General features: G+C 30.3%; 1 protein-coding gene across 1 annotated transcript; it reads right to left on the bottom strand.

Moving 5' to 3' along the window:
• Nucleotides 1–1,460: 1,460 nt before the first annotated feature.
• On the bottom strand, nucleotides 1,461–2,882 carry LOC111304173 (transcription factor MYB1-like). Its single transcript, XM_022900693.2, has 3 exons — nucleotides 2,649–2,882; nucleotides 2,387–2,516; nucleotides 1,461–2,213 (listed from the first exon to the last, which is right to left on the bottom strand). The coding sequence occupies exons 1-3, from the start codon at nucleotides 2,779–2,781 to the stop codon at nucleotides 1,595–1,597; spliced, it is 882 nt and encodes a 293-aa protein (XP_022756428.2). The 5' UTR covers nucleotides 2,782–2,882; the 3' UTR covers nucleotides 1,461–1,594.
• Between the last annotated feature and the right edge of the window lie 15,975 nt (nucleotides 2,883–18,857).

The following is an 18,857-nucleotide window of genomic DNA, read 5'->3' as shown; positions in this document are numbered from 1 at the left end:
AAACTGTGAGGTCATGAAGATCAGAGCAGACAATACCTCACAAGGATATGAATCGTGACGATTAAGCTGATATGAGACGTCAAAATGATGAATGTCTTAATCTCGAAATCGTGTGAATTCGAAACTTAAGTCTCGAGCTGTAACATTATTATGATATTGAGTTTTGTTTATCATTTTGGGACAGCTGGAAATAAATTTGCTTTAGGTGACACTGATCTTTCACCCTTGGATTTCAACAATTAATTTTTTTGATGTTATTATGTACTAGGCAATATGCCATGCATGGCAGAAACTATTCCTCCCTTCCTTGAACAGTGGAGTCAAAACCATTTAATGAATTAATTATAAATATATCAACAGTATTGTGCAACAGGTATTTCCCTCTCTTCTCTCTCATGTGTTTCTTATAAAAATAATAATAAAAAAAACTGTTAGATATTGCACATTCACATTTTCTTCCAGGTTTCTTGAGACCCATGTTGCCGCTTTCTTCTTGTACTCGAAACTCGACAGCAAATTCCCGCTAGGGTTTTCCTGAACATTACTATAAAAGGTCTTGTACACTTTAGGTCATTTTTAGTACATAAAATGATAAATAAGATAAGATAATTATTTTTTTATATTATATTTAATTTATATTTAAAGATAGAGATAAAATGTAAAGAGAATTAATTACACTCTTAATATAAAATAATTTAATTTTTTTTAAATAGATAATATTATTTTTAATATATGAGATTGATCATATATGTTTTTTCATATATTTAAAAATTATTTAAATTTTAAAAAATAATTTTAATTAATAAATAAAATTATCTTAATTATTATGAATATCAAATATAAAATAAAATGATATTATTTAATTTATTTTTATTTTATTTTATTCATAATCTTATATATTAAATATGGGATAATTGATGTACGTGTTTCTACGGTAAAAAAGTATCATGGATGTTATAAGAAAATGCCACTTCTGAACAAATAATTCCAGCTAAAAGAAAAGAACAGTCTTTGTTGCCACTTTTTTTAGGAGTGAAATTTTATATATTCTAAAATAATAATAATGCCCTTATTTATTTTTTTGCTGTAAGGATCTAACATATGTTTTAAAATTAATTTATTTGATTAATAATTATTAATTTAAAAATAAAAATTATAGTGTTTAGTATTATTTAAAAATATAAAACAATCATATTTTGTAACAGCCAAGCAAGGTACTATATAAATTTAAAATCGTTTAACTACAACAAATTGCAAGATATTCATAATATTTTATATATTTTTAATAAGATAAAACTAAATTGCGAGCCATGTGGCCCCCGTTGGCTGCTCTCTCTTTAACTAATAGATGATATATACTCTCGTTAAACTGCACAACAACACTGGTAAAAAATTAATTTTAAAATTTATTTAATTTAGCGAGTGAGATCGGCTGAAAACAAACAAACATTCCCACGTGATCCGAAATTCGTCTAAGCCACAGTCCTCAGCCAGCTAAACCACAAAGAGTAGTAGCTAGAGTATTAGGATGTATAGCTAATAATTTAGTCAGATGTCGTGACTCGGTTATTGTGTAAGCCGCTTCTCTAAGTTGTCAGGGAGCCAGACAATGGAGATTTGAACCCGAGTTTTGTTGAGCGGAGTGGCTGGAGGTCCAGTCTAGTAGCATTTCCTCTGAGAAAATGAGAGGCTGGTCCGGTGAAGTTGACAAAGCATTGCTGTAATTGAGCTCACCCACATCACAAAAACCGGAATTCTGGAGATCTGATAGACAAAACTCCCCCATGTTGAAGTCAAGCATTAAATCGGACAAATTAAAATCTTTCTCTTCATTTTCAGCTATGGATGATACCACATAATTAGCTGGTGTAGATGCCGATGTTTGATTCATTGGACAGTCCCAATCCATTGAAGGCTTAGCCTCTCTGTTGCTGTCAAAAGGGCCTATTTTTTGTGGGTACTGAGGGTTTATAAAAACTTTGGAGCACCTGATTGCCCTCGTTCGGACCACGTGAGACTGTGAGGAAGTTCCACCAGTTGGGGCCAGTTGGGCAGCCTCACTTTTCTTCATAAATCTTCCATTAGATTTGTTTTGTTTCGAAGCTGCTGCTGAGTTAAGGTGACATTGAACCTTTTTCCCTAAGTTGGTGTTCCAGTAATTCTTTATTTCATTGTCTGTTCGCCCTGGAAGCCTCCCAGCTATCAAAGACCATCTACACAAGAATATTGTAAACACCACATATCAAAAGCTAGCTTTAGCAGCAAGCAGTACATTGCGACTTCATCAAACTTTGAAAGACAAAAGGAGTTGCATGGAAATTGCTTTAAATAAATTATGAAAAGAAGAATAAAGAACATGTCTATGAAAGAGAGAAAGAAGAGAAACCTGTTTCCCAAGAGCTTGTGAAGTCTGATGATAAGCTCTTCCTCATCTGCTGATATGTTGCGTCTTTTAATATCTGGTCTCAAATAGTTCAACCACCGAAGTCTACAACTTTTCCCACATCTCTTTAAACCTGTTACAAAGAAAAAAGATTACCACGTTTGACCCATTTCTTTTCACTTTTCATTAATTTAACTTACTTTGGAGGAGAAAACAAACTGAATTATAGTGTTGATTCCCTCCCCCTCCCCAAAAACATATATACCTGCTCTGTTGGGGAGATCACTCCATCCGCCTTCACCATGTGCTTTAATATACTCTGTAAGGACTTTGTCTTCATGAGCAGTCCAAGCTCCTCTGTTTAGGCCTTCCTTAGAACAACAAGGGCTCCTCCCCATTTTGCACTGCACCACCCTCTCTCTCTCTCTCTCTCTCTCTCTCTCTCTCTCTCTCTGGCTGATGGATCTATTCTGAGTTATGACTTTTGACTCTTCCAACTTTCTACTGATTCTTCACACGTCTCCCTTGTCCAGGGAATAATTTATAGCCGCTTCCTAACTATAATAATTTCTTGTTCCATGAATTTTGGGAAAAAAAATCGATAAAAACAAATTTTTTTTAATTTTCTTTTGAAAATTTAAATATAAAAGAGGATATATATATATATATTTATTTATTTATTTATATATATAAATGGGCTTTTGCCCACATCTGCAAAAGCGACCACGTCTATTTCTCCACATGGAAGAATAATTATACCACGTTTATTTCTCCACATTGAACAAGTGTAAACACATAACTTCTGTTCAAATTAATTTTCCGCTCCTCCTTGATGTCTGATGATGCAAGCAAGAATATTGAGGCGACCATTGCAATTAAAAGCCACATATAAATAATACAATCCAAAATATTTCTTGATCTCTTTTGAAGGTATTAATATCCCGGCGTTTTGATCAGGTTCTTTTCTTAATTTCTACACGTTAAAAACAGCTAAGACATATCAGTGCAGCACTTTTTTTTCCCTTGCCAAAAGTAAATGACAGTAAACCACATGCTTGCGAAAAGGATTTAAGTAGAAATCCCCTCCCCAACTTAACAATAGAACAGGAAAAAAAATTACTATTACATTCTTTCTATCAGGATTCTGTGAATGGGATGTGTCATATAGGACGCCTTTACTCCAAAATGTGTACTCTAAATGGCCAAGTCCATACATATGGTCAATATATAAGAACCTGCATTTATGCATATATGTGAAGGAGCCGTTGCTTGGAATGATTTATTAATGGCATTTCCATGAGTGATGATATATATAATTTGATTTTTGGTCCTCCATCAGCTTGAATATATATAGTAACGCACTAATGCTAGCTGGTATAAATTTAAAAGTAAATTATTGGAATACATAATTAGATCAACCTAAAAAGATCGTGATGATTGTTTGACTTTCACCTGCCCTTCTTTACTTCTGTTTATTTGCTCTAAAAAAATTTTCGTCCCTTCAAAGGCTCGAACTAACTTTCTTGCATGCCTAGGAAAGTTTGTTGAAAACCCCAGTCTTCCTCCCCCAATTCATTTACAAAAATGTACCAATGCGATTGAGAAGTACTCGGTACCCACAGCCGTTTTAAAAGCTATGTATATATTCTAATTGTGCCTACCGTTCCCACCATTCCATCACTATTGCAGGCTCGGTTTTAACCAATCAACAATCTTGTGGCCCCTGAATATTCTATATATTTTTTTGTTTTTTATGATATAGGTATATATTTTCTGTCCTCTTCCTAGTTAGCTGGCTTCTGTACATATCCTCTCCTTTTTTTCCCCCGTTTCTGTATAAATTAAACCTGTTCAAGTCATTGGAAAAAAAAAAAAAAAAAACACCTGTTCAAGTCTCCGGAGCTTGATCTTTTTGAAATCGTTGTCCTAGGAATATGCTTAAAATAACCTTAATATTACATTTGATTTAGGAGCTTGGGAGTCTAAGCTCATGGTGCTTTGAGTACTGCTTGGGCCAATTATCTTATCTGCATGCAATCATTATATATGTGCCCCATATACTCAAGAATCTTATTTTCAGATGGAAAAAAACAAAAAAAGACGGGAAGGGCAAGTACAATTTAATGATGCAAACAAATCCATAGCTTTTTTTCGATTTCATGTTTATAAAATTTATTTTCTTAACAAAACCTTAATGATTTCTCTATCCAATATTCATATTACTTATAAAGAGTTTCTTACAATTTATTTTGCTTGGGAAAATCAAATGATTACATATGTAACTGTTACGAAGCCAAGGAGCTCCACATTAACAACTTCACCCATAAAATTTCAAACAAATTATTAACCCGAATCAAATTTTCTTTTCTATATAGAGAATTCAAGTTAAGTTTACAAGGACAATAAGAAATAATCATTTTGCATTCATGAATCTTATTTAATTATTTCAGAATTTGAATTCGAGATTTTAAAATAATTACACTCTCAAGTTTTAATCATTGGAATTTTTTCTTAGAGACTATAATTAGATCTGCAGAATTGAAATCAACCCTAATTAATATCCTCGACCCATCAACAAGTTACACTACTAGAAAAATAAGTTTTATCAATAAAATTTTTTGTTGATAAAAACTTAAAATCTGTCGATAATATTTTATTGATGAAATTTTTTGTCGATAAAAACATAAATCAATTAACAAGCTAAAAGTATTATCGATAAAAAAATTTTGTTGGTACTAACTATGTCAATAATGTTTAAAATTCGTCGGTAATTACTAACTGATTTATTAGCGACGATTTTACTTACGAAAATTTTCGTTGATAATTAGTTACAAAATTTTTGTCAGTAAAACTATTAGTAAATCTGTCAATAATGAGTTTTTTTTTTTGTCAAAAAATTCGTCAGTAATAATAAAATTTCATCGATAATAACCATGAAAATGGTTACAAAATTTTTTTTTCTATCGGTAACAATAAAAATTATGTTGGTAATAATAAAATTTCATAGATAAAAGTACAAATTCATCAATAATTTAAATAAAAAAGATTTATAATTATTCAAAAAATTTGTAATTATTTGTAAACTCTGTAAATTATAATTTAAACATATGTAATTATTTAAATATGCTATTGTTATTAATTAAAATATCAAATTTAGGTAACATTCGTCAAATACATCATCCAACATCTATCAGACATCCATCAAATATACATAACATCCATAAAACATCATAAAATATCAATTTATAAAAATCCATAGCATCCATCCATCCATCCAACACCTTATACAAATTCGACAGAAAATGTCATTGTGCTGCTATTGCACCTCTTGATCCAAAATCTTCGGTGCCATCATTAGGTCTAGAATATTGTAATAATGAAGTCTGTCTAAATCTCATCAACTACATCATTTGCTCCATGAATGACCTAGGCTTAGCTCTCAGCTTAATCATCAACTCATCAATTCATTCTTCTGTCTGAGGCTGACAAGCTTGAGAAGGCTCAGATGATGGACCACAAATAGAGTTAGATGATCCTACTGTAATAGTGGACTAAGTTGAGTGAAGGAGAACCCTAGATCTATTTGCTAATCCAAAGTCATACACATGAGTGCATATAACTTCAACCCCTCTAATAGCTTTAGTCCATGCTTGTAGATCAAAATTCAGATGATTAGAACATTCTGCACCGTATTTTTGAGATAATGTAGCAGCATAATTTTTCTACTAAAAATTTAAAACAATAATAATTTCTGTAGGATTTGTATAGTTCACTAAAATATCACTACTTTAAACAATTCACAACTTCAATCATAATTTTTAAATTTTACAAATTCATTGCATTTTAATATACACTAAACTATTTACTTCAATACAAGATTTCTTACAATGTATTTGCTTTCAATTACTTCATTATATATTTCATTAACAATCAAAATACACAAAAAAAAAATACGCAATAATTTTCACATTTCACAAATGTGATATCATATAGATAATAAGTAAAAACCTTTCACAAATAAATAGTTATCGCAATATAATATTCACACGTATAATTCATCAATAATCACAATACACAATTATCATTACAATGCAAAAAATGCAATATTTGATGAACAATCACAATACCACCAAAAGCATAAAGTAAATTACACAATAGTTTTCACGAATTAACAAAGTCTTTGCATCATAAAACACACAAGATATTATCTATTTCAATGAAGCAAGGCAACAATTTCATCATTATTTAGTCATTTGAAAGTTACTTACACTGAAAATTTGGACTTGTAGTCAACAAAGTCACCACGTTCTCTTGAATATCTGTGAGTGCGATTGAAAATTTTTGTAAATGTGGGTTCTCATTCTAGCTCTAGTGACTGTATTTGTTTAGACCCATTCAATGAAACTTGTAACATTACAATTTATATAATTTATTGACATTTGATGATAAAAATAATTCGTGAAATAAAATAGTACAAGTTTTTTTTTTTTATGAACAAAAAAAGCAACTAAGCCACCTTTACGTATGAAACTTGTTAGTGCAATTTCATCAATTTTGTGAAGAATTTCTCTGACCAAGACACTTTGATATACAAAACTTATTTTACTTTCAAAGTAGTTGAAATGAAAAAATTAAGCAAGTTAGTATGATGAAAATAAATAAAAAAATCATATTCATTATAGAATATAGATCCATTTAAACCCACTTTCATAACATATATTCATGGATATATTATAAAAAAGAATAATAAAATAGAACAATTTAATTTATTTATATTAATTTTGATCAATATAATAAAATCACAATATTTCAATAATTAGTAATATAAAACTTTCACTAAACTATCAAATATATAAACTATTTCAAAACAAATATAAATCTTAATAATATATAACTTACTTCAAAATGAGATAGTTATTAGTAATATAAAAATTATAACCTCAAATCAATATATATAATTTTAATTTCTATAATAATTATTAAAATATTAACTAGTAAATATCCATACAAATATAGATAAATATTAATACACACCAAACCTAAATTAACCAACCCTAAATCTTACACATCTAAAAGTTAATAAATATATAACAAAACCCAACAAATGTCAACAAAACTTTCATAAATAAAAAATAAATAACTCAACAAATAAAAAAAAACCCCTAAAATCAATACTAAAATAAATTTGAACAAAAACTAACAATAATCAACATTAATACTTAATAAAAATCCAATAAAAATAAATTAGCAACAAATTTTAACAAATATATAACTAAAATCTAAACAAATTTTAACAAACATAAAACCAATAAAAACTCAACAAATAGGTAACCAAAACCCAAATCAATTTCAACAAATAATTAACTAACAAAAAATCAACACATTGGTAACCAAAACCCAAATAATTTTCAACAAATTTATAACAAAAAATTAAACCCTAAACTCAACAAATAAATTCAACAAAAAACAAATATAAAATAAACTCATTAAAAGAAATTGACTGGAGCTAACTAGGGGACAAGGTCGTGACGTTGGCGACAGTAAGATAAAAATGGGGAGATAAGGTGGCAACGGAGAAAGAGGGAAGGGGAAAGGGATTAGGGATTTGTTAATTTAGGGAAAAAGTAAGGGGGTCGATAGTGGGGGTTTTAAAATTTTTAATTTTATCGACGGTTTTATCAATAAAATTTTTGTTGGTAATAAAATAATTTTGAAATATTTTTATCGATTGGATTTCTGTCAGTAATGCCCAAAAATATTTTTTTTGATTTTTTTTTTGTGATGGATTTTTTCGTCAATAAAACTATTGGTAACTATTAATGATTGATTTTCTGTTGGTAAATTCATCGGTAAATTTGGTGACAATTCGCATCAAACTTTTAGTGATGGATTACCTATAAATTTTATTCAAATGGTAAAATCCGTTGGTATTTCATCGGTAAAAGTGTTTTAAAAATTCTATTGGTAATCCGTTAGTAATTAGTGATAGAAAATTTTCGTCTATAATAAGCATTTTTTTGGTAGTGTTAAATTTGAACCGTTTCAATTTAACAAGCTCATTTAAGGATCTTAGGTCATGTTTGATGTAAACACCATTTTTTTTTATTTTTTTTTATCATTATTATTATTATTATATTATTATTTTCTTTCTATTTTTTTTTCTTTCTTTTTCCTTCTTCTTCTTCCTTATCCAATTCAAGCTTGACTAAGGTATGAGTGCATTAAATGCACCATCACCCAAGTCTAAAGCGATCGCCACCACCGGCAGCGGCCCGACACGTTGTCTAACGTGACAGCGTGGATTTTAGGTTAAAAAAATGAGATTCGAATCTTAAAAAATCTGAAATTTGAATCTCAAAAAGTTTTATAAATAGAACTTGTTACCTGCAAGGAAATGGAAGGAGCGAGGATCGAAAAAAATTACCAAAAAAATTTTATAAAAAAAAGGGCTTTTTGTAAAAAAAAATCTACAAAAAAAAAATCAGAAACAGTCCCCTAGAACGGGGAACCCAGTTTCGAAAACATCTACAAAAGAAAAAAATCAATCAAAGTTAGTTGCAACACACAGCAAGTCAGAATACAAAAAAAAGAGGAAAAATAGTGGGTTTTGGCCAAAAGCTCAAGAACATATCTAGGCTGTTTAGGTCTCTTTTTGGTAAAACAGAGGCTAGATTTAGGTTCAGGGAGTTGAGGGAAGCATTTTAGTATTTTCTAAAATTTTTTTTACTATCGGTCGACAACCACTAACAGCGACCAGCATGGCGACCAACGACTGGCCAACCGATCTAGAAAGAGAGAGGCTCTGGGAATAAGAGAAAGTTAAAGAGAGAAGGAGAAATGAAAAAATGATAGAAAGAAAAAAATTTTGGCTTTTATAGAAATTTCCAAAGACCAAAATGACGTTGTTTCAATAATGCCCAAAACAACGTTGTTTTGAGTCATGAGGATCCGCGTGTCAACCCATGATCCGACCCGGGGTCCGCACACCTAACCCAATGACCCGTTTCTCTTTCACCATTTGACTGGTCTAGCTGAACCGATTCGGATCACCCTGAATTGTTGAGATCGAACCGTTCGAACTACTGGATCGAACAGTGCGTTGATCGGTCCGGTTCAAGTAAAAAATTTTTTTAAAATTTTTTAAAATGTTTATATATATTATTTTTGTTATTTTAATTATTATTATTGATATTATTACATGTTAGATTGTTTAAATTTACTAGAATAAATTTGTTTGTTTTATAATAATAATTCATAATTAATAAAATATAATAAAAGTTTTTGATAATTGTAATTAAATAAAAATAATATAAATTAATAAAAAATGTAAGAAAAGAAAATTTTATCTGACAATGAGATTCAAAGGTACTCCGAGTAGTGATGTTTATGAAATCTCTAAGTGAGAAGATTTTTTAAAAATATTATCAGTGTATTGGAGTATTTATAAAAAAATTATCGATACAATAAAAGTTTTTTTTTTTTATAAAAACTAGTAAAATAAAATTAACTTTTATTAATAAATAAAAAAAAGAAAAAAATGAGAAAAAAAATTATCCAATGATGTGATTCTAAAAGTATTCCGAGTATAGATGCTTTAAAAAATCTCTAGGTGAGAAGATTGTTTTAAATATTACTAATGTATTGGAATATTTATAGAAAATCTTTAATATAATAAAAATTCTATTTTCTTCAAAGTTTTAAATTAAAAATTAAATAAAACAATTAATAAAATTTCTAAAAAAAATAAAATAAAATGTGTACATCAACATGTTAACATTCTGCATTGCATGCATGACATAAAGTTTTTACAAAAATAAATTTGAGCTTCTAAGGATTAGGTTCTAAGGTATTTCAAGAAGCGATGCCTAAGAAATTTCTAGGTGAAAAAAAGTTATTCTAATGTTATCAACGTGCTAGAACATTTTAAAAATTATTTCAATAAAAAGGTTCTAATTTATTTTTCTCAAATAAAAATAAAAAAATAAAAAATAAAAAAGAATTTCTAATAAATAAAAAAATCAAGAAAATTATTTTTCAAACACCGAAAATAAGATTTTTTTTTATCAAAATCAAAGGATAACACGTAGTCAATTGGTACCATTTTAAACGGATGCTGTGAGGGTGCTAATCATTCCCCACGTATAACCGACTCTCGAACCCAGACTGTTACGCAAGCCCTAAAATTATCATTTTAATAAATTTTAATTAACTTTAAGATTTCATTAAAATGATATGTTTTAATCGATGGTCAATCGCACCTAGCTAAAAAAGATTGGTGGCAGCTCCTTTATTTATTTTTTATTTTGTTTTCAAATTCGTTGGACGGACACAAAATCGTTACGATAACTTGGCGACTCCACTGGGGATGCCTTTTATTTTTTAGAGTTAGACCAAAATTAACTATGTATTATCTTTAATTTTTTATTTAAACAGTCATAATTATTTTTTTTTAATTTTTATTTTTCATTTTCAATAAGAAAAAAGCCAAAAAACGACAAATCGAAAACAAAAAAAAAATTCACACATTCTTTTTTACTATGCTTCTTATGCCTTATTTTTTGTATATATTACTCTTGATAAATTAGGAAACATTTACACACATAATAACACAATTCATCTCATGCATTAGTTTTATACTCGGGCTTTATCTTTTATAAGAAAAAGTAAAGTACATATGCCATCATGAGGTGATAACCTTCACAATGATAAGCGAAATACTTCCACTCAAATTGAACCATTTTCGTTCATAGCCTGTAATGGGTGAGAATCAGGATGCCTTACTAGTCTAATGTGAATGACAGTAAAGAACAATTTGAGAATCTTTAGACACGTGTCAATCCAAATCTAGTATGTAATAAGCTTAGAAAACCAACCTTAGGTAGAGCCTTGTCCACCTTCTTCTAAGAAATACTTGAGATTAAAAGTTATGTGTAATATAAAATAAAACAAAATAAAAAACTCAAAAATATAAAAAATGTTATTTTCAAACAGCATCCTCACACTAACTTGATTTTATTTTGTTTTCTTTTTTTTTTGCATTAATCATATCATACAGTTCTACATTGAGATATTTGCTCTAAAACATATTTCTCTCAAGGAGTTTTTATGGATCACATAGAACTACAGATTTGCTTATCCTCAATCAATGTTCTATATAAGCTGTATAATAAAGTACATGTTTGGTCGAAAGAAGCCCAACAAAAGAATGGAGACTGCTTGCCTATCGGCTATGTGTCTGAGTTACTCGAAAAGATGCATTTGGATCTCACATAGAATGATTTAGAAGACTTAGCTACTATCTGGGGTCAGTTAAGTAAAAAAAAAAAACTTTTGTAAGAAGTACAAGCAGATTGTGTCCCTTATTTCGATAGTGATGGATGAACAATTGATTAGGGCAGCTATACAGTTTTGGGATCCATCCTATAGATGTTTCATTTTTAATCAGAAAGATTTGATGCTAACTATTGAAAAGTATTCGATTGTGCTTGGAATAGAACTACAATATTCAGATAAAGTATTTACTCGAAAGTCAAAATCATGTTATTGCAAAAAGTTGGCCAAGCTTATAGGGGTTAAAGTGGAAACCATTTATTCATTCGCAAAGCCTAAAGGTGAATATCTCAGCATTCGGTGGGACTTTTTCTAAGATTTTATTCAAGGGCATTTAAATGATGACCAAGGCATGGCTATGTTTGCTCTATCATTGTATGGAATGGTAATATTTTTGAAAACTTTAGGTTACATTGAGATAACTGTGGTAAATTTTTTTGAGCAAATTGAAACCTAAATAATTAATCCCACTCCAACAGTCCTAGCTGAAACCATCAGGTTATTGAATTTCTGTCGACAAAATAAAAATAGATGGTTCATAGGATATGCACCGTTATTATATGTATGGGTTAAAAGGCATTTCAAATGTGAAAAGAATGCATTTTCAAACCCGTATCTACGAAAAAAAGTACCAATTAAAAAGTTCTGTAAAAGTCAATGGCCAACATTGAAGACTAAGAAAGAGTAGGTCTTTTTCTTGCGAAGGTTTATCGGTGATGAAATTGAATGGATGGTACCTTGGATGCCTCGAGTACCTTTGTTGTATCATTGAGAAAATGAGCCGTGGATACCATTGTTAGGATTATGGGGTATTGTAAGTTACGCTTCATTGATGGTGCTTAGGTAATTTGATGTAAAGCAATTTGTTTCTGTCACTCATGGCTTAGCCTAAATAGAATTCATTTATGGGGAACTGAATCCACTAAGAACCTCAGAACAGTTGATTCAAGCATTAAGAAAAATACAAAGAATGAGATTAGGGCCTCTCATCGACAAAGTCACTCATGATTACCAAATTTGAAAAGAAAGACGGCCTAAATACATGTACTTTCTCATGATGATAGCTTACACCAATCAGTTAATCTTTTGATAAAAGTACAATTATCAAAAGTTAAGCTTGTCAAAAAAGAATTAAAAGCTAAAAAAGAAGAAATAAGAAGAGTAAATTTAAAACTTCGAAAAAAGGTAGGATAATTAAAATATAAAGTAAAGATACAAAAAAGTAGATTAGAAAAAGCCATAAAAGAATGAGATGTAGCCAATAATGATTTGAAAGATTTACACTAGGAAAATAAGAGGATACGAGTCCAATTCAGGACTGAAAAGGTCACTAAGTTTTACCTTAGTCAGCAATATGAAGTGGATAAGTTCGGAGAAAAAATGAACCAATAAAAAGAAAAAGCTCAAGAAAAGTAAGATGAGGTCATCAAAAATTTTCAAGAATGCCAGAATTGGAAAGGGTTGTATACTACGACTTTAGCAAGATTGGTGAAATGTCAAAAAATAAAGGAAAGGTTAAAGGCTATAGTCGCAAAAGAGAGAAGAAAGCACCTAGAAGTACTGAATGAGAAAGAATCACTTCACCAGATGATCCAAAGGTTGGAGCTACAATTGTAAGACCACAAGAATCATATTTCAGTAATAATAGATGAGTGACGAAAAAGAAAAAAAGATTAGATCTTCACATGTGATTTAGAAAGAGATGCCCTCATAATATGGAAAGCAGAAAGTTTAGAGAGGTAATAGTACATAGAGCACGTAACCAGTGAAGTTAGTAAGGCAGTAAAAAAGGTATGAGAGATAGTTGAAAAGGTAGAAGTGTTAAGAAAAGAAGTCAATCCCATAAGAGAATATAGACAGTGCCTAGTAAACTTGCTAGACTAAGCGAAAAACTATTATGAGCAAGTCAAATGCTTTTATGGATATAATTCTAGGATGATAAATCTTATGTAATCAAAATTATATGGAATCAATGAAAATTTTTAGTGTTGAAATTTGTATAAGAGCAAATATCTCCCACTTGCATTCATGCATCATCTGTATCATTTTTATTTTTTTTAAAAAAAATAAAATTTGTGAGACATGGCATCATGATTTTTCTAAAAAAATTTGATGGTAATAAAGGTTCAAGAATAGCTCATTCTTCAAAAAATTTGACTCAACCTACTCGTCATTCATACAACACTAGAACTCAAACAAGAATTATGGAACAAGAACAAACTAGTCGATTTGAGAGAATTGAGAAAGTTCAAGAAGAACTAAGAGAAGATCTTAGTACAATAATAGATTTGCTCAGGAAACTTGATAAGAGAAAAACAGTGAAAGAAAATCTCAACTTTCAAGAGCAATCACTAGATATGGTAGATCCTATTTACCCTTCAAGATTTGAGCCACGACTAACCCAACCTTTTCAAGAAACTAGACTACAAATTTACTCTCAGTGGATATCACAATCCTTATCCAGGAATGACATCCACACCTACTTCAAGATAGTTTTAAAATTTTTCTAATCTTGTTATTATAGAAAAATCATCCGAGCCAATCTTGGTTCCTGATTTGGATGATCCCAAAAAAAGAGAAAAGCTAAGAATAAAGATACCTGAAAAAGTGAAAGATACTAGTGCTCAGAAAAAGATGAAGCTATTAGAAAAAAGACTTAGAGCAGTGGAATGAATGAATTTTTATGATTTCACAGATGCAACTGAGCTTTGTTTAGTCCCTGTATGGTCATTCTGCCTAAATTTAAGGTTTTTAAATTTGAAAAATATGATGGCACGAAATGTCCAATAACTCATATCACCATATACTATCGAAAGATGTTAGCATATGCTCATGATGAAAAGTTATTAATGCATATATTCAAGATAATCTTATGGGTTCTGCAGCTAGATGGTATGTTCAATTAGAAAAGACTCTATTCATTCCTGGTAAGAGCTTACAAAGGTATTCCTTACATAATATCAGCATGTCAGGGATCTAGCTCTAGATCTTCTATCTTTATAAAGTATGAAAAAAAAGTAACTAAGAGCTTCAAAAAGTATGCATAATGATAGAGAGATGTGGTTGCATAAGTCCAATCCCCTTTTACTGAGAAAGAGATAATTGTCTTATTTGTGAATACTTTAAAAGCATTGTCTTATGAAAGGTTGATAGGTAATGCAATCAAGAACTTTATAGATATGATGATATCAGGTGAGATTATCGAAAGTGCCATAAAGAATGGCAAGCTCGATGTAAGAGAGATAAGTGAAACAAAAAAAATAGAGCTAAAAAAAAAAAGAAAATGAAGCTCAAGCGGTGAACTATGTGGGACAACAGTTCAAAGGTTTCACGTCCTACCTTGCACCAGTCTACCAAACCCATTACCCTTTCATAAATAATATTACATCCACTCTTCATCCATATTAGTCATACCAGCCATCATCACAATCAACTTATCCACCTCATTTTCAACCATCTTTTTGGACATCTACCTGTTCCTATAACCATCCTATTACATCTACCAGACTAGAATAGAGACTTAATAATGGTCCAAGAGCCCTAAAAATACCAAAAAAAAAAACTCATTTTTTACCCCATTTCTATAACATACACAGATTTGTATCTCTGACTTATTGAGAAATATTTACTTGCTTCTGTTATTGTTGAAACCTTAAAACCCTAAATGGAATGACCCCAATGCACATTGTGATTATCACTATGAGAATCCAGGTCATTCTATTGAGAACTATACTACTTTAAAGTGCAAAGTGCAAGGGTTAATCAATGAATGGGTATTACATTTTGATACTAACCAACAAGAGACTCCAAATGTTAATGGGAACTATTTACCAAACCATACCAAACCATTAATAAATGACTTAATTGATGGGCAAAGAAGCCACGTGAAAGAAAAAATAGATAAAGTTAAGACTCCGATGGCTAAAGTGTTTGAAGTCTTGGTTAAAGCTGACATATTGAAGTCAATAAAACTTCAGAATTACTTTGAAGCGATTAACTCAACTGAGAGCTGTAATTATCACAGAGGTGCTTTGGGACATTCTATCAAGAATTATCATCAATTTCGTTAAAAGGTACAGAAATTGATGGATATGGGCTGGATAAAGTTTTACGAAAAAAAAAGAGTTGGTGAAAGCTAAAGTGTCTATCATTGATTCAAAAAATAAGTATGTGCGTAGATCGATCATTATTTGTTATGATGAGAAGTTGGTACTAAAGCTAGAAAAGCCTGTCTCCCTATCAGTGGTGACAATTAAAGTTTCTGACCTTTTTTCATTCTAAAATGACAAAACAGTACCTTGAAAGTACAATTATGATGTTATAGTCAATCCAGATACTGCGAACATAATGGGCGTATGAGGTATAACTCAAAGTGAGAAATATTATACTTCAAAAGCTTTAGAGAAAGCTAGGAAAGAGAAAGCAAAGGTAAGAGAAAAAGAAAAAAGTCAAAATAATCTTATCACAGCCCCAGAAAAAAAATGTCAGAAGTCAGTCTCTGAGAGCGAAGCTTACGAATTTCTAAAGTTAATAAAATATAGTGAATATAATGTGGTAGAATAATTTAACAAGATACCAACTAGAATTTTATTATTATCATTATTGCTAAGTTTAGAGTCACACTGTAATGCTCTACTGAAAATACTCAATCAAGCATATGTGTCCCATAATATATTTGTTGAGTACATAAAATAGCTTGTTGGCAATTTGATAATTTCAAACTATATCTCTTTCAGTGATGAAAAGATTCTTCATGAAGATCGAAAAAGTACCAAGGCTCTTCACATTACTGTAAAGTGTAAGAGTCATATAATGGCTAAGGTTTTGATCGATAATGGCTCATCCATCAATGTTATACCTATGACTACCTGATAAAACTTTTCTGTTGATAGATCTTATATGAAGCATAGTCATATGATAGTGAGAGCCTTTGATGAAACCTGAAGATATCTGCTGAGAGACATAGAAATGCCATTACAAATTGGCCCGTGCACTTTCAACATAAAATTTCAAGTTATGAACATCTCTTTTTCATACAGTTACTTATTGGGTAAGCCATAGATCCATATGGCAGGTGCTGTTCCATCCTTATTACATTAAAAAGTCAAATTCATTACTGAAGGAAAGTTAATATGTGTGGCAAGAGAAGAAGATTTATTGGTAACTTAACCGATAAATACTTCTATGTGGAATTAGCAGATGAAGCACTAAATGCTCTTACAGGTCCTTTGAAATAGCTAATGCAATATATGTGGCTAAAGGATCTAAACTATATTTGTCACACTTATCTACAACTACTAAAATGATCATTAAATAACTTACCAAAATGGGATGGTGATCTGAAACTGGACTAGAAAAGAATCTATAAAGAATCACAAAGCCACCAGCAGTATACGACAAGAAAGATAGATTTGGCTTAGGATATAAGCCAACAAGAGGAGACAGAATGTGAATAGTGAATAAAAAGAAAAATAAGAGGATGGCTAATCTTGAGGGATATGAACCGAAGTCATAGCCTATAGTCATTCCATACCTCTATGATTCTTTTCATTTAGGAGGATATATTTACCCAGATTTTCCTGGAGCTTTAAATGTAAAATTTATGAAAGAATTTTCAGAGCTGGCCATTCAAATGATGGATGATAAAGAAAAGAAGAGGTAAGATGAAGAGCTGTTCGTGCACCCTTGTCCTTTAGATTTTGAGCTAAATAACTAAAGAGTCATAGAGTTATATGTTGTCTTTAAAACTTTTAAAAAGTAATGTATTGTAAAACTTTAAATCCATGATTGCTTTTATGAGCATTGGGTAATCTTTTGTGGTGTCTTTATGTTTTTCGTTTTAATAAAAGACTTAGAAGATGCATCCGTATTTCTTTTATTATTTTTATCTTCATTTTGCTTTCCATTTTCTATTTTCATCATTTTCTTATCATTCCATATTTGTGTGTCAATATTCTCTTCATCTTACCCTTTGCAGGGTTTCAATTAATGAACACGAAAATAATCATAGCAATAATCTTGGATTTGATTTCAAAAACTTAATTCATGTTGATGAATTTGATAATGAGAAAGATTCGAATAATCACACACTGCCTCTTGATTTGTTAAAATTAATAGAACATAAAGATAAGCCAATTGAACCCCACCAAAAAATTATCAAATTAGTAAATTTAAGAAATGATGAAAATAAAAGAGAGGTCAAAGTTGATACATCTTTTTTATCAACTGAAATACAAAAGCTATAAGAGCTACTTCGAGAATATATAGATGCATTCGCGTGGTCTTATCAAGATATGTCAAGATTTAGCACTGATATTGTAGAACATAAGTTACCTTTAAAACAAGAATGCAAGCCAGTACAGTAAAAGCTAAGGCACATTAAGTCGAAGATGTTGCTAAAAATTAAAAAGAAAGTGAAGAAGCAATTTGATGCAAAATTTTTTAAGGTGGTAAAATATCTTGAATGGGTAACCAACATAGTGCCAATTCTCAAGAGAAATGAAAAAGTGAGAATGTATGTCAACTATCGAGACCTGAATAGGGCGAGTCCCAAAGATAACTTTCCTCTACCTCATATCGATATCTTAGTAGATAATACTGCTAGGCACTTTACATTTTTTTTTATGGATGGCTTCTCAAGCTATAATCAGATCAAGATGGCTCGAGATGATATGAAAAAAACTATATTTGTGACCATGTGAGGGATATTCTGTTACAAAACCTTTTGGGTTGAAAAATACTGGTGTTACTTATCAAATAGCAATGGTGACTCTCTTTCATGATATGATGAATAAAGAAATAGAAGTATATATAGATGATATGATCATAAAATCTCGTGAAAGAGAAGATTATGTAGTCAATCTTAAAAAGTTATTTGATAGGTTGAAAAAATTTTAATTGAAGTTAAATCCTGTTAAATGTACATTTAGTGCCAAATCAAGAAAACTATTGGGCTTTATGGTCAGTAAAAGAGAAATCAAAGTTGATCCAGATAAGATACAGGCTATCCAAAACTTATCTCTTCCTCGTATCTTAAAAGAAGTATGAGACTTCCTAGAGAGATTCAACTATATTACTCACTTTATCTCTCAACTCACTTATAAGTGCGATCCTATTTTCAAGCTTTTCAGAAAATATGATCCAG

The sequence above is a fragment of the Durio zibethinus genome, chromosome 13 (genome assembly GCF_047325235.1).
Source record: "Durio zibethinus cultivar Kanyao isolate XHJ-2024 chromosome 13, ASM4732523v1, whole genome shotgun sequence".
Lineage (NCBI taxonomy): Eukaryota > Viridiplantae > Streptophyta > Magnoliopsida > Malvales > Malvaceae > Durio > Durio zibethinus.
This window is presented reverse-complemented; position numbering and strand designations above follow the sequence as displayed.

Bases quoted from the DNA above. Each gene is read 5' to 3' on its own strand.
- LOC111304173 (XM_022900693.2), bottom strand. From the start codon at position 2,781: ATGGGGAGGAGCCCTTGTTGTTCTAAGGAAGGCCTAAACAGAGGAGCT. The intron at 2,517-2,648 runs GTATATATGTTT...TCTTTGTAACAG, and splicing joins TGATCTCCCCAACAGAGCAG to GTTTAAAGAGATGTGGGAAA. The intron at 2,214-2,386 runs GTTTCTCTTCTT...ATTCTTGTGTAG, and splicing joins CACAAGCTCTTGGGAAACAG to ATGGTCTTTGATAGCTGGGA.